This window comes from Anomaloglossus baeobatrachus, chromosome 11, assembly GCF_048569485.1.
Source record: "Anomaloglossus baeobatrachus isolate aAnoBae1 chromosome 11, aAnoBae1.hap1, whole genome shotgun sequence".
Classification (NCBI taxonomy): Eukaryota; Metazoa; Chordata; class Amphibia; order Anura; family Aromobatidae; genus Anomaloglossus; species Anomaloglossus baeobatrachus.
The window spans coordinates 26,898,574-26,926,315 of NC_134363.1; the positions used below are offsets into that span (position 1 = coordinate 26,898,574).

A 27,742-nucleotide genomic window follows, 5' to 3' on the forward strand; every position below is an offset into this window, starting at 1 on the left:
AAACTATAATTTGTAGATGCTTAAAGATTTTGATTAAAATCTTTAATGTCAAATGATACATTTTTTTTAAATGCGTAAAATTCTGCGTTTTGAACTTCTTTAGTGTGAATATGTTTACAAATCTTCTTTCTTTTTGCATTGGTCATTAGGATGTTCATTTAAAGCTCTTTCGAGTCTGAAGAGGATGGATCTGAAAAAGTTTTGTTTAAAACCTTGACCCATAAAAACATAAATGATTGGATTAATGCAACTGTTAAGACAAGCCAGATTGAAAACAATAGTATTTGCTGTAAAGAATTGGATGTCAGATCCATAATACATGGGTGTTAGTGGGAAGATGTAATATGGAAACCAGCAGATGAAGAAACACGATATAACAGCGGTGATGATCCGGGAGGATCTCTGAGATCTCTGGGATCTCTTACTTTTTCTAATCTTGTAGAAAATGGTGACATAAGAGGTGACGATGATGAGAAAAGGGATCACACACATTATTACAAATCTGATTATATTAATGGTGCGTTGAGTATCAACATATGTGACACTATCATGGACATCAAGTAGACACCACTCATATAAATCAAGAGAATAAAAGTTGTGTAAGTAAAAAATTAAACTGGTCAAGAGCAAACTAAACACCCAAATGACTCCTGCAATGATTCTCACTTTTTTACAGGTTCTATGAACTTTGGCCCAGAATGGCCACATGACGGACACCCAGCGGTCAACACTCATGGCCGTCAGGAGGAGAACACTGGCGCTCATGTTTAGGCTAAATAGAATTATGCTAAATATACAAAAAGGTTTTGGCAACTCTTCGGATAAATAGTAAAACCAGTCAGTAATTCTCAGAGGCAGAGATGCACAGCAAAGGAAGTCCGCGATGGCCAGGTGGAGGAACCACACGGCACTGATTGTCCTCTTCATCCTGAATCCGGCAATCCAGATGACTAATCCATTACCGATAATCCCGAGAATAAAAATTATGGAGTATAAAGTAATCGACATCTTCTGCAAAACGTTCTCACAACTGAAGCAGTAAGTTGAGTTTTCATAAAATGACCTTATAAGACAGAAGAAGGAAGAAGTTAGGATTATGAAAAATTTATATTTTAATTAATATTTGCTTTGTACACAGGAAAATACATTGAGAACAGGGAGAAAACACCAAAGTGCTAAAGTACAGTCGCAATGTACTGTTAGGTCATTTTAGCATATTCCACAATTTTGAAGTGGATGGACTAAGTGTTCATTATACCTCTATTCTCAATTTCTTTACTAGTTGTAAGCACTTTCTTGCATCTCTGCAATTTTCGTGGTGAGGAATTACCTTGTAAGGCTTAAGGCCCCGTTATACGCAACGACATATCTAACGATATATATTCCTTGACGCACATCTTGCATCGTTAGCAACGTCGTTGCATGTGACACCAATGAGTGGCCGTTAACGATGGAAAATACTCACCAAATCGTCCATCGTTGGCACGTCGTTCATTTTAAAAAAATGTTGTTCGTCGTTACCGAGGCAGCACACATAGCTATGTGTGTCACCCTGGGAATGACGAATTATAGCTTACCTGCGTCCTCCGGCAACGAGGTGGGATTGACGGAGATGCGGCTGCTCTCCGCCTCTCCTCTTCTATTGGCCGCCTGCCGTGTGACGTCACTGTGACGCCGCACGAACTGTCCCCTTAGAAAGGAGGCGGTTCACTAGCCACAGCGATGTTGCTAGGCAGGTAAGTCCATGTGATGGGTCCTAACGATGTTGTGCACCACAGGCAGCGATTTGCCCGTGACGCACATCCGACAGGGGTGGGTGCTTTCACCAGCGACATCGCTAACGATATTGCTGCATGTAAAGCCTCCTTTAGAGACACATATTGAATATCATCCAGATTTAACCCCTTCACCCCCCTCAGCGATTTTCCGGTTTTCATTTTCATTTTTACCTCCCTTTTTTCCAAGAGCCATTGCTTTCTTTATTTTTTTGTTAATTTGACGGGGTCCTTCTCCCATATCACACAATCAACAGAGCGAGAAATGGATGAGCAATCCAAAGAACATTTATTCCAAGCAAATCAAATGGTCCATAACATAATCCACCAAACAGAGGGTAAAAATTGTCCAAAAACACGTATATAGTCCAGTAAGCGATAAGTGTCCAGGTCTCTCTGGGGAGCCGCAGCTTCTGCCCCAGAGGATGAATCTTCCTGCTTCACTCTTGAAGTTCCCAAACATACTGACTAATCCCCCAGGTAAGATGAGAGTTTAGGTGGATCCAGGCCCCCTCCCCCAGACTTAGGGACAGAAACACTACAGGGGGTGATTACGTACAGACAATACAATGTACACATAAGGAATACACAGAATGGACAGTGAACCACGCCTAAAATACAAACCTACTCAACATGATACACAACCCTCCATATTCCACCATCACAGTTAATATTGCCATATGAGTGCTTGTTTTTTGTGGAATGAGTTGTAATTTTGAATAAAAGCATTAGTTTTACAATATAATGTACTAGAAAACTGAAAAAAATATTCAAGTGTGGAGAAATTGCAAAAAAAAGTGCAATTGCGCAATGGTTTTGGGGATCTTTTATTCACCCTGTTAACTATATGGTAAAACTAAGGAGTCCTTATGATGCCTCAGGTTGGTCCGAGTTCGTAGATACCAAACATGTATACTTTTACTTTTTATCTAAGGGGGTTAAAAAATTCAAAAGTTTGTCTAAAAAAAGAATGGCGCTTTTGATGCCATTTTCTGAGACCTATAGCAATCTTATTTTGTTGACCTGGGACTCAGTGATGGCTTATTTTTTGCGTCTTGAGCTGGCGTTTTTAATTATACAATTTTTATGTAGATGCTATTTTTTAATCGCCTCTTAATGCAATTTAAAAAAAATTTGTGGCAACCAAAAAACGTAATTTTGGTGTACCGATCAGATTAATTAATTTTATATGTTTATAGATCAGGCATTTATGAACATGGCAATACCAAATATATGTGTATTTTTTACTATTTTATTTTTAATGGCTTGTGGTTTGAACTTTTAGGATCCTTTATTTTTCATATCTTTTTTTTTTTTTAATGTAGTTTATTTTACTTATTTTACTAGTTCTCCTAGGGGACTTTATCACTGTACAGTCTGATCACCTATTCATTTTTCCAGATCAGCGCAGCTTCGCTTTGATCAGCAGAAATGCAGAGTTCCTGCGCTCTGTCAGCTCTCACAGGAAATACGTCATGCTAGCATCAGGGGTTACGGGCAACCCATTGGTACCCCGTGATCACGTCACAAGGCCGCTGATGGCAACAGGGAACATCATGATCCTCGCCATGGCCATTTAAATCATGCTGTGAGTATTTGACAGCGCAATTTAAGGGGTAAGCAGGCGCAGGTGGATCTCTGATCCACCCAAGCCTGTTAGCCACACATTAGCCCACATGGGTATACTAACATGCTATTCAATGCAGCATCACCAGAGGTAACGCGCATACCTGTGTCCACTGTCTACGCTGTTCAGAAGTACCGGCACTTCCTGTCATGCGCATTATGAAGCCGGGTATTCGTGTCTCGGCTTCACTGATGTCTGGTGCGCATGACTGAAATTGCCGGGGACTTTTGAATAATGGAGACAGTGGACACAGGTATGCACATCACCGCTGGTGATGCTGCATTGAATAGCATGTTAGCATGCCCCTGTGGGCATGCTACCATGGTAAGAAGGCGGACTAGTCAGGGGAAGTAACACCCATGGGACTAGTCACTGGCTTCATTAGCATATCATAAAATACTTTTTTGTAAAGATCCCTTTATCTTTGCTACTAGATACAGGGACGGTTAGGCAGTGATTAGCGATTTGCACCCAGAACTGCTCGTGGTTCTGGGTGCATATTTCCTCTGACAGGTTCCCTTTAACCTCTTTATGACCAAGGACGTACTGGTACGTCACTGGTCGCCTGCCTCCGATGACTTCGGGCTCCGGCGGCGAGCCTGAGTTAATCCCCGCACATGTCTGCTAATCTGATCAGCAGACATGTGTGTTTAACAGTTAGTACACAATAAATCCAGATTTTCATTTTATCTGATATTTTATGCTAACTCCTCAAGCCATTAATTTCAAAAAAGGAAGAGAATGGAGTAATTACACATATTGTGAATGCAAAAATATAATTTATTCAAGACACCAAACAGAATTGAAGACAAACATTGGACATGAATTTAAAAGGATGCAGTGTTACAGTGTGCTGAAATACACTATGATGCGGAGGTGTTACACATGCTGTTATGATTATAGTACAAAAGAGTAAAATCATATGATTAATGCTGATCTTAATGCAAAGTATGGTCATACAGATTTTGCACAATTCATTTGCCGTGGGGTAAATACTTATGTCTTTATCAATAATAGTGGCTCATATTAGTTCCTATAGGCTATAGGATTGCAATTAAGGTATAAATATGTCAATAAAGTTACGTATGGAACTAATATGAGCCACTATTATTGATAAAGACAAAAGTATTTACCCCACGGCAAATGAATTGTGCAAAATCTGTATGACCATACTTTGCATTAAGATCAGCATTAATCATATGATTTTACTCTTTTGTACAATAACCATAACAGCATGTGTAAAACCTCCGCATCATAGTGTATTTCAACACACTGTAACACTGCATCCTTTTAAATTCATGTCCAATGTTTGTCTTCAATTCTGTTTGGTGTCTTGAATAAATTATATTTTTGCATTCACAATATGTGTAATTACTCCATTCTCTTCCTTTTTTGAAATTAATGTGTGTTTAACAGGCACAAGTGGATAAGATATTCACCACCTATGCCTGTTAACCCCTTAGATCGTACTGTCAAATACTGACAGCACAATTTAAATGGCTACGGCATGAATTGCACTATTCCCTACCGCCATAGGCGATCGCTTGATGTGATCAAGTGGTGTCAATGTGTTGTCACAGTAGCGTGGGGTTAGCTGATGACTAGAGATGAGCGAACCGGTCGCGGTTCGGCTCGAGTTCAGTTCGTCGAACGGAGGTCTCCTTCGAGTTCAGTTCGGCGAACATTCGACGAACCACTCGAACCACATAGGAAACAATGGCAGGCAATCACAAACAAATAAAAACACCTAGAAAACACCCTCAAAGGTGTCCAAAAGGTGACAAACAACTCACAACACAACACAAACACATGGGAAAGTGACAAGGACATATACTCATGCGAAAACAAAAGAGCTGGACAAGGAAAAAGAGGAGGAGACACAAACATAGGCATGGCATGCCCTTCTAAAATCATGTAAAACACCGCAAGGTGACTCCAAGCGGAGTCTCCCTTTTTTCCAAAAATTGGTCCCCACACACACCCACCCATTCAGTGGCAGCACTTGTGCCCCAGTTGTACACTTCACAGCTAGATTTGCATCAAGCACATTCAAAAATACACCATCCTTAACCATCCCCAGGAGGACACCGAGGTAGGTAGCAAAGTCTTTGCTGATCCCAGATCTGTTCATCTTGGCTCCTTTTAAAAAACACAGCAAGGGTTACTCCAAGCGGAGTCTCCCTTTTTTTTCCAAAAATTGGGCCACACAGACACCCCATCAGTGGCAGCACTTGTGCCCCAGTTGTACACTTCACAGATAGAATTGCATCAAGCACAATCAAAAATACGCCATACTTAACAGTTCCCAGGATGACACCGGGGTAGGTAGCAAAGTCTTTCCTGATCCCAGCTCTAGAGTTGAGCGCGGTTCGTGGTTCTCCAGTTCGAGGCTCGAGTGATTTTGGGGAATGTTCTAGATTGAACTAGAACTCGAGCTTTTTGCTAAAGCTCGATAGTTCTAGATACGTTCGAGAACGGTTCTAGCAGCAAAAAAACAGCTAATTCCTAGCTGGCTTTCCGCTGTAATAGTGTAAGTCACTCTGTGACTCACACTATTATGAAATTTCAGTGTATAGTGTGCGGGAACAGCGCATTCAGATCACTGGTGTTTGGATAATGGCGATCGCCATTTTTTTTTTTTTCCTTGTCTTCCTTCCCTAAGCGCGCGCGTGTAGTGGGGCGGGCCAGCATGTCAGCCAATTCCAGACACACACACAGCTAAGTGGACTTTTAGCAAGAGAAGCAACGGCATGTATGATAGGATGTCCATGTCACATGTCCATGCATTATAAAAACGGAAATTTTCCTCCAGCACGACATTATCTGCCTTCTGCGTCCTTGGTGTCAGTCACTGCTGGCGCAGCTCCTGTTTCCGATACTGCTGTGTACGCTCTAAACACAGCACTATACAGAATAAGGATAGAAGTTTCTATTAGTCCTTGTAAGGGCTAATACCGGCAGGGTCAGAGCCATAGGTGACATTCAGGTCAGTGAAAACAGATTTTAACAGCTACACAAGATGACAGCGTCTGTGTAGCTAAGGTCAGGGATTTCCTCGCTGCATTTCCCCATTAGGAGGGATAGAACGGGAGGCTTCCTTTCCTCTACCCAGACCCACAACCCTGCCACTGTACCCTCCTGTCCTTTGCACACTCCAACTCATTGTTACTAAGCCATTATACTAGCAAACACTGAGTAAACTTAGTGGCATCCTAAAAGTGTCTGTTGGACTTCCATTAGTGTCCCACTGGTGCAAATCTATGTGCAGCACCTCTGCATTGCACACTCAAACTCATTGTTACTAAGCCATTATACTAGCAAACACTGAGTAAACTTAGTGGCATCCTAAAAGTCGCTGTTGGACTTCCATTAGTGTCCCACTGGTGCAAAGCTATTTGCAGCACCACTGCATTGCACACTCAAACTCAATGTTACTAAGCCATTATACTAGCAAACACTGAGTAAACTTAGTGGCATCCTAAAAGTGGCTGTTGGACTTCCATTAGTGTCCCACTGGTGCAAACCTATGTGCAGCACCTCTGCATTGCACACTCAAACTCATTGTTACTAAGCCATTATATTAGCAAACACTGAGTAAACTTAGTGGCATCCAAAAAGTGGCTGTTGGACTTCCATTAGTTTCCCACTGGTGCAAACCTATGTGCAGCACCTCTGCATTGCACACTCAAACTCAATGTTACTAAGCCATTATACTAGCAAACACTGAGTAAACTTAGTGGCATCCTAAAAGTCGCTGTTGGACTTCCATTAGTGTCCCACTGGTGCAAACCTATGTGCAGCACCTCTTCATTGCACACTCAAACTCATTGTTACTAACCATTATACTAGCAAACACTGAGTAAACTTAGTGGCATCCTAAAAGTGGCTGTTGGACTTCCATTAGTGTCCCACTGGTGCAAACCTATGTGCAGCACCTCTGCATTGCACACTCAAACTCATTGTTACTAAGCCATTATACTAGCAAACACTGAGGAAACTTAGTGGCATCCTAAAAGTGGCTTTTGGACTTCCATTAGTGTCCCACTGGAGCAAATCTATGTGCAGCACCTCTGCATTGCACACTCAAACTCATTGTTACTAAGCCATTATACTAGCAAACACTGAGTAAACTTAGTGGCATCCTAAAAGTGGCTGTTGGACTTCCATTAGTGTCCAACTGGTGAAAACCTATGTGCAGCACCTCTGCATTGCACACTCAAACTCATTGTTACTAAGCCATACTAGCAAACACTGAGTAAACTTATTGGCATCCTAAAAGTGGCTGTTGGACTTCCATTAGTGTCCCACTGGTGCAAAGCTATTTGCAGCACCACTGCATTGCACACTCAAACTCATTGTTACTAAGCCATTATACTAGCAAACACTGAGAAAACTTAGTGGCATCTTAAAAGTGGCTGTTGGACTTCCATTAGTGTCCCACTAGTGCAAAGCTATTTGCAGCACCACTGCATTGCACACTCAAACTCATTGTTACTAAGCCATTATACTAGCAAACACTGAGTAAACTTAGTGGCATCCTAAAAGTGGCTGTTGGACTTCCATTAGTGTCCCACTGGTGCAAATCTATGTGCAGCACCTCTGCATTGCACAGTCAAACTCATTGTTACTAAGCCATTATACTAGCAAACTATGCTGCCAGTTTAAGGGCCGTAGTTGCATTGTCAGGGATAATTATTGTTGTTTATTCTGCTGTTAATAAAGCTAGACCACCGCTGAAATCTACACCACCTCTCAATTTACTACCACATTTTAAGTGCACAATCTTGTTGCAATCAAAATGAGTGGCAAAATGACAGATGCTGGTGGAAAGGGGAAGAGGCGTTTTGGAAAAGGAAAAAAAAAGTTTGACCGTGGGGAAGGTGGCAAAGCTCCATTAACATCTTCCAGCAAAAGTAAGATGTCTACTACTTACCGTGGACAATCCGATGTGCTCCCTTTTTTATGGACACGAACAACTGGAACAAAGGTAGATGATGGCCAAAAAAAGAAAATGCTTGAATGGATCTCAAGTGGTCCAACAAGTGCCCTCTCCTCCACCTCAACTACCGCATCCAAAAAACACCAGTCCTCTGAGTTGTCATCCCAATCACACTTGCTTTCTCCCAGCTCTGAAGTCTCCATCCGCCCTGCACAGTATGGTGGAACTGAGATGGCTGAGTCTGCAGAGCTGTTCAGTCACACTATAGACTGGGAATCAGAGGTCTGCTCCCAAGCTACAGTGAGTACAGACCAGGAATTGGTCTGCAGTGATGCCCAGAACCTTTGTGACTCAGATTCAGGCCGTGAGGACCAAGTTTCTGAGCATAATGTTGACCCTTATTCTCAAACTGAAACACCTGTTGTAATAGACAATGAGGAACATACTGATGACGATGAGACGCAGATACCAGATTGGGATGACAACTTAAATATTCGGTCAGGGCAAGAAGAGACTCGGTCTGAGAGTGTGGGGAGTGCAAACACAACAATTGATGAGGAAGTTCTAGAGCCCACCTACTGTCAACCCACAGTCAGGCCCTCGAGAAGGTCAACAGAGACGGTGGAGGAGGATGCAACTGACGACGAAGTTACCTTGCGCCTTCCTGGACAGAGTTGGAGTACTGGTAGCACATCTACAACTGCATCCTCAGCCACCACTGTGCCTCTGAGCACTAGTCGGGGTGGATCAGCAGGTCGCATGCTCTCTAAGCCTTGCCTAGCCTGGTCCTTTTTTGACATAGCAAAAGATCGCCCAAATTATGTTATCTGTAAAATTTGTCATGGTTCTATTAGTAGAGGGCAAAACCTCAGCAGTTTGACAACTTCTTCCATGAATCGTCACATGAATAAATATCATATGTCCCAGTGGGAAGCTCACCGTGCTGCAATGTGGCCTAGCGGAGCGAACCATCCACCGCCTGCCCCTTCCAGTGCATCCGAGCGCTCTTCATCTTTTAGGACTGTGGGGACAGCTGTCACACCTGGTTTTCCACGCACAACTTCCACCACTGTAACCGCAACAGGCAGTTTGCTTGGTAGGTCGTCAGTTGGTTTGGAAGGGGAAACAAGTGCGTGTGTACAGCTCTCTCAGACATCGATAGCACCAACGTTGGATAAAGGCAACATCATGTCTACGCCTGCACTTTCCTCACAAACCTGCATTTTTCCAGGGACACCCTAATCAACACCGTCTACACACAGCAGCCAGATCTCTGTCCCTCAGATGTGGACAAATAAAAGGCCATTTCCTGCGACCCATGACAAAGCTAAGAGGTTGACTTTATCCCTCTGTAAGCTCTTGGCTACCGAAATGCTGCCTTTCCACCTGGTGGACACACAGGATTTTAGAGACCTTATGTCTGTCGCTGTGCCCCAGTACCAGATGCCCAGTCGCCACTACTTCTCTAAGAAAGGTGTGCCCGCGCTACACCAACATGTCGCACACAACATCACCGCTTCCTTGAGAACCTCTGTGTGTGAACGGGTGCATTTCACCACCGATACTTGTACCAGTAAGCATGGACAGGGACGTTACATGTCGCTGACTGGGCACTGGGTAACTATGGTTATAGATGGTGAAGGGTCTGCTGCACAAGTCTTGCCGTCCCCACGACTTGTGTGTCAATCCTCTGTCTGTCCAAGTTCCGCCACTGCTTCTGCCTTCTCCACCTCATCTGGGTCCTCCACCTCCGCCCCAAGCCTATCTGGTCAGGCCACCAGCGTTCTCACTGCGCAGAAGGAATCACGCACCCCTCATTACTATGCTGGCAGCAGAGTGCAACGGCATCAGGCGGTCTTTAGCTTGACATGTCTTGGAAATAGGAGTCACACAGCGGCTGAGTTGTGAGCAGCTCTGAAGACTGAGTTTAATAAATGGTTGTCTCCACTCAACCTGCAGCCTGGTAAGGCCGTGTGCGACAATGCTGCAAACCTGGGTGCGGCCCTTCGCCTGGGCAAGGTGACACACGTGCCTTGTATGTGTCACGCTCCCCGGGTCCCCTGTGCTGCCCTCCGGCTCACCTGTCACGCTCCCCGGGTCCCCCGTCTCGCTTCCCGGTTCCTTGGTCCGGTCACCGCCGCTCCCCGCTCTCCAGCACCCCTTGCCAGCGCGTCCCCAGCGTCCTGGTCCCCGCACCCGGCGTCCGTCGGCTTCACAGCCCCATCCTGGCCCTGCTGCTTCCTCCTCGCAGCTTCCTGCTCTGGCTTCTGGCACTCGGGCCGCGCGCATGCGCATTAGGGCGCGCGCGCGGTCATTGACCCTTTCTTAAAGGGCCAGCGTCCATTAACAGGAAATGATGCAAAACAGGTACAGGGTATAAAGGGGGTTTATGTCCAAGGGGGCGGGGCCTGATCTTCGTGTTTCTTAAGCTAGGAGTCAGGTCTCCTGGTGTATATGTGTATATACTCACCTATCTCTCTTGTAGAGCCGTGCCTGCCTCGCCATCCGGTCCAGACCGAATCCCGAACCCCGAACGCAGTCCATCTGCCATCCTGACACTCCGTACCATCTCGGATCCCTGCGGTGACCTGTCATCTCGCTCCAAAGGTTCCGGACCCCGCCTGACATCTTCTCGGCTTCCGAACCTGAGCTGCGTCACCCGGACTACCACCAGTGACTCCGTAGTCCCAGGGACTTCTCCGTTATACTCCTGTGCACGGACTGTTCTGCTGCCTATAGTGCTCCAGCTACCGGACCCCTTACCACCATCTAGGAGTTCGGCCCAGTGGATCCACCTCCTGGGTCTGCCCGTCCACCTGGCCCTGACAGTAAGATCAGGCAATGGATCCCGCTGCAGCACTAGCAGCCGTACAGGAGGAACTCACACGCCAGCGTGAGACTCAGACCCACATGCTGCAATTTATGTCTTCTGTGGACGCCCGCCTGAACACGCTACAAGCGGCAGTCACGTCTTCAGCATCCCGGGCCTCCACTAGTCAAGCCACGGCTCCAGCTCCCGTGGCGACTTCTTCAGATACTTCCAGACTTCGTTTGGCCTCACCACCCCGGTACGCCGGAGACCCCAAGACCTGCAGGGGATTCTTAAACCAATGCTCCCTCCATTTCACGCAGCTGCCGCATTTGTTTGCCTCTGATCAAGCCAAGGTCGCCTTCATCATGTCCCATCTAGAGGGTGAGGCACTGGCGTGGATGAACCCCTTGTGGGAGAAGGGGGATCCTGTGACCACGAACATCCAGGACTTCCTGCAGGCATTCCGTGGCACCTTTGATGAGCCCGGACGCGCCTCCACGTCTGCTTCGTCTCTTCTCCGGCTGCGTCAGGGGACTCTGACGGTGGGCCAATACGCAATCCGGTTTCGCACCTTGGCTTCGGAACTCGGGTGGAACAACGAGGCCCTAACCGCCGTCTTCTGGGAAGGACTCTCGGGGCGAATTAAAGATGAGCTGGCGGGTCGTGACGTACCGACCACCCTGGATGCCCTGATCGCCCTTGCGACTCGAGTGGACATCCGCTTTCAGGAGCGATTCAAGGAAGTGTCCCGTGAGAGACGACCGGTACGGCATTCCTCTCCTCCGCAGAAGCCCACCGTACTTCAGTCTTCGAAAGCTGGGGTCCCCGTCCACGAGCCCATGCAGATCGACAGAGTGCGGCAGTCTGAACAACGTAGAGCTGAGCGGCTCGCCAAGGGCCTCTGCTTTTACTGCGGAGAGGACACACACCTGCTACGCTCCTGTCCTGAGAGGCCGGGAAACTCCAAAGCCTAGGGTTGGTAGGAGAGGCCACCCTAGGTGCTGGGACTCTCTCAGACCCGGTTACGTGGACTGTGCAAGTGACAACGGGAGAGACGCGGTTCACGGCTGAGGCATACCTCAATTCCGGGGCAGGAGGCAATTTCATCCAGCAGGCCACGGTGGACAAGTACCAGGTGCCTGTTACTCCACTCGACAAGCCCCTCGTGATTGCCTCTGTGGTTGGGAGACCCCTCTCTGACACCATCTCCTGGATCACCAAGCCGGTGGAACTGCGTATCGGTGCCCTGCACACCGAGAACATCGCTCTCTACGTCCTCCCACACATGTCCCATCAAATCCTGCTGGGACTTCCCTGGTTGCGGACACACGAACCATCAGTCAGCTGGGGCACTGGCGAAATCACCCGATGGGGCTCTTCGTGCCATGAGAAGTGCCTGAAGACCATACAACCCATCCGACGACCTCCGGTTCCAGAGAACCTACCGGGGCTGCCCTCGGCCTATTGGTCCTTTGCAGACGTCTTTGATAAAAAGGAATCCGAGGTACTTCCGCCACATCGTCCTTACGATTGTGCCATCGACCTGCTCCCTGGAACTACACCACCTCGAGGACGGATATATCCATTGTCTCCAGCCGAAACAAGGGCCATGTCTACTTACATCACAGAGAGCCTGGCAAGGGGATTCATCCGGAGATCCTCCTCTCCTGCTGGAGCAGGTTTCTTCTTTGTCAAGAAGAAAGAGGGCGACTTACGCCCATGCATAGACTACCGGGGTTTGAATCAAATCACCGTAAAAAACAAGTACCCTCTGCCGCTCATTCCTGAATTGTTTGACCGGCTTAGAGGAGCTCGTGTGTTCACCAAGCTGGATCTTCGGGGTGCTTACAATCTGGTACGCATCCGCTCTGGGGACGAATGGAAGACCGCGTTCAATACGCGCGATGGGCACTATGAATACTGCGTGATGTCCTTCGGCCTGTGTAACGCCCCAGCCGTCTTTCAAGAACTGGTGAACGACGTTTTCCGGGACCTTCTTTACGTCTGTGTGGTAGTATATCTGGATGACATCCTTGTCTTCTCTCCGGACCTCCAGACCCACAGAGAGAACGTGCAGCTGGTTCTACAAAGACTGAGAGAGAATCGTCTGTACGCGAAGTATGAGAAGTGTGTCTTTGAGCAGTCTTCTCTCCCCTTCCTGGGGTACATCATCTCTGATACCGGACTGCAGATGGATCCAAAGAAGGTCTCCTCCATTCTCAACTGGCCTCCTCCTTCTGGACTGAAGGCAATCCAACGCTTCCTGGGATTCGCCAACTACTACCGCCAGTTCATCCCTCACTTCTCGGCTCTGACTGCTCCTCTCTCCGCTTTGACCAAGAAGGAGGCTAATCCAAAGGACTGGTCACCTGCGGCCGACGCCGCGTTTGGCTCGCTGAAGCGGGCATTTGCCTCCTCTCCTGTACTTCACCGTCCGGAGTTAAACCGCCAGTTCACCTTGGAGGTGGATGCCTCCTCCTCAGGAGCCGGAGCAGTGCTCATGCAGAAGTCCTCCTCCGGGAAGATGGTGACTTGCGGATTCTTCTCCAAGAGCTTCTCAGCGCCTGAACGCAACTACACCATCGGTGACCGAGAGCTCTTGGCAGTCAAACTGGCTCTGGAGGAATGGCGCTACCTTCTGGAAGGAGCAGTGTACCCCGTTATCATTTACACGGACCACAAGAACCTGGAATACCTGCGGTCTGCTCAGCGACTGAACCCACGGCAATCCAGGTGGTCCTTATTCTTTGCCAGGTTTGATTTCCAGCTCCATTTCCGACCCGCGGACAAGATTGTACGCGCTGATGCCTTGTCCAGGTCTTTCATGCCCATGGAGCAGGAGGAGGAGACTACCCAACCCATCATCTGTCCTAGCAAAATCATTCCGGTGGCCCCTGTCACCCTGGCCCAGATACCGCCCGGGAAGACCTATGTCTCTGAGACAGACAGGCAAAAAGTGTTACACTGGGGTCATGCCTTGAAAACAGCCGGTCATGCTGGTCAGAAGAGAACATGGGGTGCGATTGTACGCCATTACTGGTGGCCATCCCTTCGCACGGACGTCGCTGCTTTTGTCTCTGCCTGCTCCTCTTGTGCCAGGAACAAGACGCCCAAACACCTGCCATATGGCCGTCTTCTGCCTCTGCCGATACCTTCAGTTCCGTGGCAACACATAGCGATGGACTTTATTACAGACTTGCCATTGTCCTCCGGACACACAGTCATATGGGTCGTGGTGGATCGATTCTCTAAAATGGCTCATTTCGTCCCTATGGCTGGATTGCCCTCTGCTCAGGAACTCGCGGACGCCTACATACATCACATCTTCCGCTTGCATGGCTTTCCATCTCACATCGTATCCGATAGAGGAACTCAGTTCACCTCCCGCTTCTGGAGGGCTCTCTGCAACCATCTGGGAGTGACTCTGGACTTTTCATCTGCATACCATCCTCAGTCTAATGACCAAGTGGAGAGGGTCAATCAAATATTGACCTCTTTCTTACGTCACTATGTCAACGCCCATCACGACAACTGGTCCACGCTTCTTCCTTGGGCTGAATTCTCCCATAACCACCACATCAGTGAGTCATCCTCCAGCTCTCCCTTCCATGTCGTTTACGGACTTCAGCCCTCCGTCCCATTGCCTGTATCCCCTTCTTCGGATGTCCCTGCTGCTGATACTGTAGCCCGTGACTTTGCAACCATTTGGGACTCTGTCAAGGCGTCCCTTGGGCGTGCTTCCCTGCGGATGAAAAGACACGCAGACAAGAGACGTCTGGATCCTCCGTGTTTCTCTCCTGGAGATCTAGTCTGGCTTGCATCCAAGTACGTCCGATTGAAGATACCATCCTACAAGCTGGGTCCTCGCTACATCGGGCCGTTTAAAGTCCTCAACAAGATCAATGAGGTCTCCTACAAGCTACAGCTCCCGGCCACGATGAGGATACCCAACTCATTCCACGTCTCCCTGCTCAAGCCGGTAGTCCTGGGTCCCTTCTCCGCTGCTGCCAGTTCGGCTCCTCCACCTATTGCCGATGACGACATCTATGCGGTAAGGGATATCGTGGCCATGAAGACCGTACGGGGTCGACAGTTCTTCCTGGTGGACTGGGCAGGGTATGGTCCTGAGGATAGGTCCTGGGAGCCCCGGGAGAATGTGGGTACTCCGCTGATCCGTGCCTTCCTGTCCCGGTTGCGGGGAGGGGGGCGTGGGGGGGGGTACTGTCACGCTCCCCGGGTCCCCTGTGCTGCCCTCCGGCTCACCTGTCACGCTCCCCGGGTCCACCGTCTCGCTTCCCGGTTCCTTGGTCCGGTCACCGCCGCTCCCCGCTCTCCAGCACCCCTTGCCAGCGCGTCCCCAGCAACCTGGTCCCCGCACCCGGCGTCCGTCGGCTTCACAGCCCCATCCTGGCCCTGCTGCTTCCTCCTCGCAGCTTCCTGCTCTGGCTTCTGGCACTCGGGCCGCGCGCATGCGCATTAGGGCGCGCGCGCGGTCATTGACCCTTTCTTAAAGGGCCAGCGTCCATTAACAGGAAATGATGCAAAACAGATACAGGGTATAAAGGGGGTTTATGTCCAAGGGGGCGGGGCCTGATCTTCGTGTTTCTTAAGCTAGGAGTCAGGTCTCCTGGTGTATATGTGTATATACTCACCTATCTCTCTTGTAGAGCCGTGCCTGCCTCGCCATCCGGTCCAGACCGAATCCCGAACCCCGAACGCAGTCCATCTGCCATCCTGACACTACGTACCATCTCGGATCCCTGCGGTGACCTGTCATCTCGCTCCAAAGGTTCCGGACCCCGCCTGACATCTTCTCGGCTTCCGAACCTGAGCTGCGTCACCCGGACTACCACCAGTGACTCCGTAGTCCCAGGGACTTCTCCGTTATACTCCTGTGCACGGACTGTTCTGCTGCCTATAGTGCTACAGCTACCGGACCCCTTACCACCATCTAGGAGTTCGGCCCAGTGGATCCACCTCCTGGGTCTGCCCGTCCACCTGGCCCTGACATTATGGCTCACGTGTTGAACCTTGTTGTCCAGCAATTTTTAACACACTATCCTATTAACTAGATGGCCTTCTGAACAGGGCACGAAAACTGTCTGCCCACTTCCACCGTTCAACCACCGCCGCTGAGTGACTTGCATCGCTCCAGATGTCTTTCAGCCTGCCGGTCCATCGCCTGAAATGCGATGTGGCGACATGCTGGAATTCGACTCTCCACATGTTACAGCGACTGTGGCAGCACCGCCGAGCCCTGGTGCAATACGTCATGACGTATAGCCTGGACCAACGAGATGCAGAGGTGGGGCAGATCACCCTGATGGAGTGGTCTCAGATCAAGGACCTATGCACCCTTCTGCACAGTTTCAACATGGCGACGAATATGTTTAGCGCTGACAATGCCATTATCAGCATGACAATTCCAGTCATTTACATGCTGGAGCACACGCTAAACACTATTCGGAGTCAGGGGGTGGGACAACAGGAAGGGGAGGAACTACAGGAGCATTCATATGCGCAAGACACAACAACATCACCAAGGTCCAGACGTTCATCATCACCAACGCGGCATGCATGGGACCATGGGGGACAGGGATCAACAAGGGTGCATGGTAGCAGGCGAAATGTTGAGGAAGGTGCAGGAGAACATGAAGAAATGGAGGACGAACTGTCCATGGACATGGAAGACTCAGCGGATGAGGGAGACCTTGGTCAAATTTCAGTTGAAAGAGGTTGAGGGGAGATGTCAGAGCAAGAAAGAACGGTTAGCACCTCTATGCCACAAACACAGCGTGAACTTGGTCCGCATGGCTGCACAAGACACATGAGTGCCTTCTTGCTGCACTACCTCCAACATGACCCTCGTATTGTCAAAATTAGAAGTGATGATGACTGCTGGCTTGCATCACTATTAGATCCCCGGTACAAGTCCAAATTTTGTGACATAATTCCAGCCATAGAAAGGGACGCACGTATGCAGAAGTATCAGCAGAAGCTGTTACTCGATCTTAGCTCGGCTTTTCCACCAAACAACCGTGCAGGTGCAGGGAGTGAATCTCCCAGTTGTAACTTGACAAACATGGGACCATCTCGTCATCTTCAACAGTCTACCCGTACCAGTAGCACCGTATCTGGTGCTGGTAACAGTAATTTTATTGAATCTTTTCATAATTTTTGTAGACCCTCCTTTGCAAGGCCACTAGAGACAACAAGTCTGACACATAGTCAACGGCTGGAGAGGATGATACAGGAGTATCTCCAAATGAACATCGATGCCATGACTTTGCAAATGGAGCCTTGCTCATTTTGGGCTTCAAATCTTGAAAAATGGCCAGAGCTCTCCACTTACGCCTTGGAGATAAAAAAATTATAAAAAGATTCAATAAAATTGCTGTTACCAGCACCAGATACGGTGCTACTGGTACGGGTAGACTGTTGAAGATGACGAGACCGTCCCATGTTTGTCAAGTTACAACTGGGAGATTCATTACCTGCACGGTTGTTTGGTGGAAAAGCCAAGCTAAGATCGAGTAACAGCTTCTGCTGATACTCCTGCACACGTGCGTCCCTTTCTATGGAAGGAATTATGTAACAAAATTTGGACTTGTACCGGGGATCTAATAGTGTGGCAAGCCAGTAGTCATCATCACTTCTAATTTTGACAATACGAGGGTCCTGTTGGAGGTAGTGCAGCAAGAAGGCACTCATGTGTCTTGCGCAGCCATGCGGACTAAGTCCACGCTGTGTTTGTGGCATAGAGGTGCTAACCGTTCTTTCTTCCTCTGACATCTCCCCCCAACCTCTTTCAACTGAAATTTGACCAAGGTCTCCCTCATCCGCTGAGTCTTCCATGTCCATGGACAGTTCGTCATCCATTTCTTCATGTTCTCCTGCACCTTCCTCAACATTTCGCCTGCTACCATGCGCCCTTGTTGATCCCTGTCCCCCATGGTCCCATGCCTGCTGCGTTGGTGATGATGAACGTCTGGACCTTGGTGATGTTGTTGTCTCTTGCACATATGAATCCTCCTGTAGTTCCTCCCCTTCCTGTTGTCCCACCCCCTGACTCCGAATAGTGTTTAGCGTGTGCTCCAGCATGTAAATGACTGGAATTGTCATGCTGATAATGGCATTGTCAGCGCTAAACATATTCGTCGCCATGTCGAAACTGTGCAGAAGGGTGCATAGGTCCTTGATCTGAGACCACTCCATCAGGGTGATCTGCCCCACCTCTACATCTCGTTGGCCCAGGCTATACGTCATGACGTATTGCACCAGGGCTCGGCGGTGCTGCCACAGTCGCTGTAACATGTGGAGAGTCGAATTCCAGCGTGTCGCCACATCGCATTTGAGGCGATGAACCGACAGGCCGAAAGACTTCTGGAACGATGCAAGTCGCTCAGCAGCGGTGGTTGAACGGCGGAAGTGAGCAGACAGTTTTCTTGCCCTGTTCAGAAGGTCATCTAGGCCGGGATAGTGTGTTAAAAATTGCTGGACAACAAGGTTCAACACGTGAGCCATACAAGGCACGTGTGTCACCTTGCCCAGGCGAAGGGCCGCACCCAGGTTTGCAGCATTGTCGCACACGGCCTTACCAGGCTGCAAGTTGAGTGGAGACAACCATTTATTAAACTCAGTCTCCAGAGCTGCCCACAACTCAGACGCTGTGTGACTCTTATTTCCAAGACATTTCAAGCTAAAGACCGCCTGATGTCGTTGCGCTCTGCTGACAGCATAGTAATGAGGGGTGCGTGATTCCTTCTGCGCAGTGAGAACGCTGGTGGCCTGACCAGGTAGGCTTGGGGCAGAGGTGGAGGACTCAGATGAGGTGGAGGAGGCAGAAGCAGTGGCGTAACTTGGGCAGACAGAGGATTGACACACAAGTCGTGGGGACGGCAAGACTTGTGCAGCAGACCCTTCACCATCTATCACCATAGTTACCCAGTGCCCAGTCAGCGACATGTAACGTCCCTGTCCATGCTTACTGGTCCAAGTATCGGTGGTAAAATGCACCCGTTCACACACAGAGTTTCTCAAGGAAGCGGTGATGTTGTTTGCGACATGCTGGTGTAGCGCGGGCACACCTTTCTTAGAGAAGTAGTGGCGACTGGGCATCTGGTACTGGGGCACAGCGACAGACATAAGGTCTCTAAAATCCTGTGTGTCCACCAGGCGGAAAGGCAGCATTTCGGTAGCCAAGAGCTTACAGAGGGATAAAGTCAACCTCTTAGCTTTGGGGAGATAAGGTATGCACACCAGTGACTATGGAAGGGGAATACATGGAATAGCAGAAACTGCTGTGTGAATACTGACATGAAAAATTCAATAGCTTTTTGTAAGAATGAAATGTGAAAAATGGAACCTGCATTACTGCCATGAATATATGAATAAAGAGAAATTTAGCTACTGAATTGATCAATGCAGAAGAGCCCCAACACTACGCCAAAGTATTTCTCTACGTTGGGGTCCCTAGCTTGTGTGTGTCCTCTCATGCAGTTAAAAAACTTACCGTGTATGGGACGCTGAGACCCAGGCTATATATGCGTATAATGTGGATTGGCAATAGGTGTGTATGGGGAGGGTTCACAAACGAAAAACTACTAACATTAAGGAATAACGTTTGGAACTCCATTCTATGTCTGAACTGGGTGCAAAAAACCTAAAAAACATCACTATGGGGAGATAAGGTATGCACACCAGTGACTATGGAAGGGGAATACATGGAATAGCAGAAACTGCTGTGTGAATACTGACATGAAAAATTCAATAGCTTTTTGTAAGAATGAAATGTGAAAAATGGAACCTGCATTACTGCCATGAATATATGATTGTGATTATATGATGATATATGAAAATATTTATTCATATATTCATGGCAGTAATGCAGGTTCCATTTTTCACATTTCATTCTTACAAAAAGCTATTGAATTTTTCATGTCAGTATTCACACAGCAGTTTCTGCTATTCCATGTATTCCCCTTCCATAGTCACTGGTGTGCATACCTTATCTCCCCATAGTGATGTTTTTTAGGTTTTTTGCACCCAGTTCAGACATAGAATGGAGTTCCAAACGTTATTCCTTAATGTTAGTAGTTTTTCGTTTGTGAACCCTCCCCATACACACCTATTGCCAATCCACATTATACGCATATATAGCCTGGGTCTCAGCGTCCCATACACGGTAAGTTTTTTAACTGCATGAGAGGACACACACAAGCTAGGGACCCCAACGTAGAGAAATACTTTGGCGTAGTGTTGGGGCTCTTCTGCATTGATCAATTCAGTAGCTAAATTTCTCTTTATTCATATATTCATGGCAGTAATGCAGGTTCCATTTTTCACATTTCATTCTTACAAAAAGCTATTGAATTTTTCATGTCAGTATTCACACAGCAGTTTCTGCTATTCCATGTATTCCCCTTCCATAGTCACTGGTGTGCATACCTTATCTCCCCATAGTGATGTTTTTTAGGTTTTTTGCACCCAGTTCAGACATAGAATGGAGTTCCAAACGTTATTCCTTAATGTTAGTAGTTTTTCGTTTGTGAACCCTCCCCATACACACCTATTGCCAATCCACATTATACGCATATATAGCCTGGGTCTCAGCGTCCCATACACGGTAAGTTTTTTAACTGCATGAGAGGACACACACAAGCTAGGGACCCCAACGTAGAGAAATACTTTGGCGTAGTGTTGGGGCTCTTCTGCATTGATCAATTCAGTAGCTAAATTTCTTTTTTCATATATTCATGGCAGTAATGCAGGTTCCATTTTTCACATTTCATTCTTACAAAAAGCTATTGAATTTTTCATGTCAGTATTCACACAGCAGTTTCTGCTATTCCATGTATTCCCCTTCCATAGTCACTGGTGTGCATACCTTATCTCCCCATAGTGATGTTTTTTAGGTTTTTTGCACCCAGTTCAGACATAGAATGGAGTTCCAAACGTTATTCCTTAATGTTAGTAGTTTTTCGTTTGTGAACCCTCCCCATACACACCTATTGCCAATCCACATTATACGCATATATAGCCTGGGTCTCAGCGTCCCATACACGGTAAGTTTTTTAACTGCATGAGAGGACACACACAAGCTAGGGACCCCAACGTAGAGAAATACTTTGGCGTAGTGTTGGGGCTCTTCTGCATTGATCAATTCAGTAGCTAAATTTCTCTTTATTCATATATTCATGGCAGTAATGCAGGTTCCATTTTTCACATTTCATTCTTACAAAAAGCTATTGAATTTTTCATGTCAGTATTCACACAGCAGTTTCTGCTATTCCATGTATTCCCCTTCCATAGTCACTGGTGTGCATACCTTATCTCCCCATAGTGATGTTTTTTAGGTTTTTTGCACCCAGTTCAGACATAGAATGGAGTTCCAAACGTTATTCCTTAACCTCTTAGCTTTGTCATGGGTCGCAGGAAATGGCCTTTTATTTGTCCACATCTGAGGGACAGAGATCTGGCTGCTGTGTGTAGACAGTGTTGAGTAGGGTGTCCCTGGAAAAATGCAGGTTTGTGAGGAAAGTGCAGGCGTAGACATGATGTTGCCTTCATCCAACGTTGGTGCTATCGATGTCTGAGAGAGCTGTACACACGCACTTGTTTCCCCTTCCAAACCAACTGACGACCTACCAAGCAAACTGCCTGTTGCGGTTACAGTGGTGGAAGTTGTGCGTGGAAAACCAGGTGTGACAGCTGTCTGCACAGTCCTAGAAGATGAAGAGCGCGCGGATGCACTGGAAGGGGCAGGCGGTGGATGGTTCTCTCCGCTAGGCCGCATTGCAGCACGGTGAGCTTCCCACTGGGACATATGATATTTATTCATGTGACGATTCATGGAAGAAGTTGTCAAACTGCTGAGGTTTTGCCCTCTAATTACAGATTCCCGACAAATTTTACAGATCACATAATTTGGGCGATCTTTTGCTATGTCAAAAAAGGACCAGGCTCGGCAAGGCTTAGAGGGCATGCGACCTGCTGATCCACCCCGACTAGTGCTCAGAGGCAGAGTGGTGGCTGAGGATTCAGTTGTAGACGTGCTACCAGTGCTCCGACTCTGTCCAGGAAGGCGCAAGGTAACTTCGTCGTCGGTTGCATCCTCCTCCACCGCCTCTGTTGACCTCCTCGAGTGCCTGACTGTGGGTTGACAGTAGGTGGGATCTTGAACTTCCTCATCAATTGTTGTGTTTGCACTCCCCTCACCCTCAGACCGAGCCTCTTCTTGCCCTGACCGAATATTTAAGTTGTCATCCCAATCTGGTATCTGCGTCTCATCGTCATCAGTATGTTCCTCATTGTCTATAACAACAGGTGTTACAGTTTGTGGAAAAGGGTCAACAATATGCTCAGAAACTTGGTCCTCACGGCCTGAATCAGAGTCACAAAGGTTCTGGGCATCACTGTAGACCATTTCTTGGTCTGTACTCACTGGAGCTTGGGAGCAGTCTTCTGATTCCCAGGCTATAGTGTGACTGAACAGCTCTGCAGACTCAGCCATCTCAGTTCTACCATACTGTGCAGGGCGGATGGAGACTTCAGAGCTGGGAGAAAGCAAGTGTGATTGGGCTGACAACTCAGAGGACTGGTATTTTTTGGATGCGGTAGTTGAGGTGGCGGAGAGGGCACTTGTTGGACCACTTGAGATCCATTCAAGCATTTTCCTTTTTTGGCCATCATCTACCTTTGTTCCAGTTGTTCGTGTCCATAAAAAAGGGAGCACATCGGATTGTCCACGGTAAGCAGCAGACATCTTACTTTTGCTGGAAGATGGTCTATCTTCAGCAGATGATAATGGAGCTTTGCCACCTTCCCCACGGACAAACCCTTTTTTTCCTTTTCCAACACGCCTCTTCCCCTTTTCAACAGCATCTGTCATTTTGCCACTCATTTTGATTGCAACAAGATTGTGCACTTAAAATGTGGTAGTAAAAATTGAGAGGTGGTGTAGATTTCAGCGGTGGTCTAGCTTTATTAACAGCAGAATAAACAACAATACTTATCCCTGACAATGCAACTATGGCCCTTAAACTGGCAGCATAGTTTGCTAGTATAATGGCTTAGTAACAATGAGTTTCAGTGTGAAATGCAGGCAGACGTGCTGCAAATAGCTTTGCACCAGTGGGACACTAATGGAAGTCAAACAGCCACTTTTAGGATGCCACTAAGTTTACTCCGTGTTTGGTATTATAATGGCTTTGTAACAATGAGCTTGAGTGTGCAATGCAGAGGTGCTGCAAATATCTTTGCAGTAGTGGGACAATAATGAAGTCCAACAGTCACTTTTAGGATGCCACTAAGTTTCCTCAGTGTTTGCTAGTATAATGGCTTAGTAAACAATGAGTTTGAGTGTTCAATGCAGTGGTGCTGCAAATAGCTTTGCACCAGTGGGACACTAATGGAAGTCCAACAGCCACTTTTAGGATGCCACTAAGTTTACTCAGTGTTTGCTAGTATAATGGCTTAGTAACAATGAGTTTGAGTGTGCAATGCAGAGGTGCTGCACATAGATTTGCACCAGTGGGACACTAATGGAAGTCCAACAGCCACTTTTAGGATGCCACTAAGTTTACTCATCATTTGCTAATATAATAACTTAGTAACAATGAGTTTGAGTGTGCAATGCAGAGGTGCTGCACATAGATTTGCACCAGTGGGACACTAATGGAAGTCCAACAGCCACTTTTAGGATGCCACTAAGTTTCCTCAGTGTTTGCTAGTATAACGGTTTAGTAACAATGAGTTTGAGTGTGCAAAGGTCAGGAGGGTACAGTGGCAGGGTTGTGGGTCTCTGGGTAGAGGAAAGGAATCCTCCCTTTCTATCCCTCCTAATGGGGAAATGCAGCGAGGAAATCCCTGAACTTAGCTACACAGACGCTGTCATCTTGTGTAGCTGTTAAAATCTGTTTTCACGGACCTGACTGTCACCTATGGCTCTGACCCTGCCGGTATTAGCCCTTACAAGGACTAATAGAAACTTCTATCCCTATTCTGTATAGCGCTGTGTATAGAGCATACACAGCAGTATCGGAGACAAGAGCTACGCCAGCGGTGACTGACACCAAGACGCAGAAGGCAGATAATGGCGTGCTGGAGGAAAATGTCCGTTTTTATAATGCAGGGACATGTGACATGGACATCCTATCATACATGCCGTTGCTTCTCTGGCTAAAAGTCCACTTAGCTGTGTGTGCGTCTGGGATTGGCTGACATGCTGGCCCGCCCCACTACACGCGCGCTCTTAGGGAAGGAAGACAAGGAAAAAAAAAAAAAAATGGCGATCGCCATTACCATACAGCAGTCATCTGAATGCGCTGTTCTCGCACACTATACACTGAAATTTCATAATAGTGTGAGTCACAGAGTGACTTATACTATTACAGCGGAAAGCCAGCTAGGAATTAGCTTGTCTTTTTGCTGCTAGAACCGTTCTCGAACGTTTCTAGAACTATCGAGCTTTAGCAAAAAGCTCGAGTTCTAGTTCAATCTAGAACAGCCCCCAAAATCACTCGAACCGCGAACTGGAGAACCACGAACCGTGAACCGCGCTCAACTCTACTGATGCCATGCTGCCATGACTCACTTCCTGTGATAGCTAACAAAATGCCAGCATTCACAACAAATGAGCATTTCTGCTGATCAAAGCCTTGCAGCTCTGATCAGCAGAAAAGCACAGGTGATCGGACTATTCCAGCAGAAAGTCCCTTGGGTGACTAGTAAAATAGATAAAACTATTTTTAATGTTGAAAAAATATGAGAAATAAAAAATCTAAAAGTCCAAATCACCCAAATAAACAGTCAAAAAAAGAAATAATACATATTTAGCATCACTGAGTTCAGAAATGCCCGATGTATCAAAATATAAAAACAATTAATCTGATCAGTTCACAGCGTAGCGAGAAAAAAATTCCAAATGAAATGCTAAAATTATGTTTTTTTGGTTGCCGCAACATTTCTTTAAAATGCAATAACAGGCGATCAAAACATTGCATCTACCCCAAAAATGGTATAATGAAAAAAACAAGCTCAAACACAAAAAATAAGCGACAAGATACCCCGACTTTCCATTTTTTGACAGAAAATATAGCATTGCCTGCAGTATAGGGCAAAGACTCGGATGTAAAAGTGAATAAAGTCTACATTGATTTTTTCCAGAATATCATAAATGAGGACCATAAACCTACTCGTTATCATAATCCAGAGTTATATTAAGTAAATCCAGGTTGAATTCGGTGGTAGCCATTGTACCTAAAAGAGAATAAATAAATATATTACTTATTAAAAAATTGTAAAAAATAAATAAGAAGTTGTAATTTCATTAAACACATCTGGCTTCATTGAAAAATATGCGCATATTCTAACATCAATTAAAATCTCTTATCTATAATTTAGAAATATCTATTTTTTTGTTGGCTAGTACAAAGAATAAGCTCACTATTTCACCTTGGTATTTTAGCTCTTACAAATGGCGTAACTAGTATCCAATGGGCCCCCAATGCAAAGTTTGAGCCTGTCCCCTCCCTCTCATTTTGTAGAGATATATGGGCCCTTGTAATATTCTAAATCAAATAAAGACATACACATGGCACCTTTTCCGCCTTCACTATGCACTAATGTCCCCCATCGTGGTATATTTGTCCCCATCCTGGTATATATACCCTCATCTTGGTGTATATGTCCCCCATCCTAGTATATGGCTCCTATCCTGGTATACATGTCCCCCATTCTAGGCCCCATCCTGATAAATATGTACCCATCCTGGTATGTATATTCCCCATCTTAGTATATATGTCCCTTAACCTGATATATATGTATTTTTCCTGGCATATATGTTCCCCATCCTGGTTTATATGTTCCCCATCCTGGTATATATGTTCCCCATCCTGGTATATATATATCTCATCCTAAGCCCCATCCTGGTATGTATGTCCTCATCATGGGCCTCATCCTAGTATACACCGTGTGCAGAATTATTCGGCAAGTTGTATTTTGGAGGATTTTTTTTAGTATTGATCAACAACTATGTTCTCAATCAATCCAGAAGACTGATAAATATCACAGCTTAATATTTTTGGAAGTTGAAGTATGTTTTTTTTTAGATTTGGCTATCTTAGGAAGATCTGTTTGTGCAGATAACTATTGCTGTGCAGAATTATTAGGCAACTTAATAAAAACCAAATATATTCCCATCTCACTTGTTTATTTTCACCAGGTAAACCAATATAACTGCACAAAATTTAGAAATAAACATTTCTGACATGCAAAAACAAAACCCCAAAAAATTAGTGACGAATATAGCCAATTCTTTATGATGACACTCAACAGCCTACCATCCATAGATTATTTTAGTTGCTCAATCTGTTTATCAACATCAACATTGCGAACAGCAGCCATCGCAGCCTCCAGACACTGTTTCCAGATGAGAACTGTTTTCCCTCCCTGTAGATCTTACATTTTATGAGGGACCACAGGTTCTCTATGGGGTTTAGATCAGGTGAACAAGGGGGCCATGTCATTATTTTTCATCTTTTAGACCTTTACTGGCCAGCCAAGCTGAGGAGTAGTTGGATACCACTGTTTGAAGAAGTTGTCTTCCAGAAACTGGCAGTAGGTCTGAGAGTTGAGCTTCACTCCATCCTCAACCCAAAAAGGTCCCACAAGTTCATCTTTGATGAATCCAGCCCATGCCAGTAAACCACCTCCACCTTGCTGGCGTCTGAGTCGGAGTGGAGCTCTGTCCCCTTTACTGATCCAGCCTCTGGCCCATCCATCTGGCCCATCAAGAGTCACTCTCATTTCATCAGTCCATAAAACCTTTGAAAAATCAGTCTTAAGAAATTTCTTGGCCCAATCTTAACGTTTTATCTTATGTTTCTTACTCAAAGGTGGTGGTTTTCAGCCTTCCTTACCTTGGCCATGTCCCTGAGTATGGCACACCTTGTACTTTTTGATACTCCAGTAACGTTGCAGCTCTGAAATATGGCCAAACTGGTGGTAAATGGCATCTTGGCAGCTTCACACTTGATTTTCCTCAGTTCATGGGCAGTTATTTTGCGCCTTTTTGCCCAACACGCTTCTTGCGACCCTGTTGGCTATTTGCCATGAAACGCTTGATTGTTCGGTGATCACGCTTCAAAAGTTTGGCAATTTCAAGACTGCTGCATCCCTCTGCAAGACATCTCAAAATGTTGGACCTTTCAGAGCCCGTCAAATCTCTCTTCTGACCCATTTTGCCAAAGGAAAGGAAGTTGCCTAATAATTAAGGACACGTTATATAGGGTGTTGATGTCATTACACCACACCCCTCCTCATTACAGAGATGCACATCACCTGATTTACTTAATTGGTAGTTGGCTCTCAGCCTATACAGCTTGGAGTAGGACGACATGTAGAAAAAGTATCATGGGATCTAAATACTCATTTGCCTAATAATTCTGCACACAGTGTATAATATATATATATTGCTTATTTCATTTAGAAACATAAAAAATCATCAATTTCTTACTTTAGAATCTCTTCTACTTACATTAAGAAAAAGATTTTGCATTCGCTACTTTGCTTCCTCTTCAATTGAATTC

At 46.5% G+C, this 27,742-nt stretch overlaps 1 protein-coding gene across 1 annotated transcript; it reads right to left on the reverse strand.

Annotated features, from left to right (window-relative positions):
* Positions 1-108: 108 nt before the first annotated feature.
* On the reverse strand, positions 109-27,742 carry LOC142256331 (C3a anaphylatoxin chemotactic receptor-like). Its single transcript, XM_075327960.1, has 3 exons — positions 27,691-27,742; positions 25,349-25,412; positions 109-1,063 (listed from the first exon to the last, which is right to left on the reverse strand). Exons 2-3 carry the CDS (start codon positions 25,405-25,407, stop codon positions 115-117), a joined length of 1,008 nt encoding a protein of 335 aa, XP_075184075.1. The 5' UTR covers positions 25,408-25,412; positions 27,691-27,742; the 3' UTR covers positions 109-114.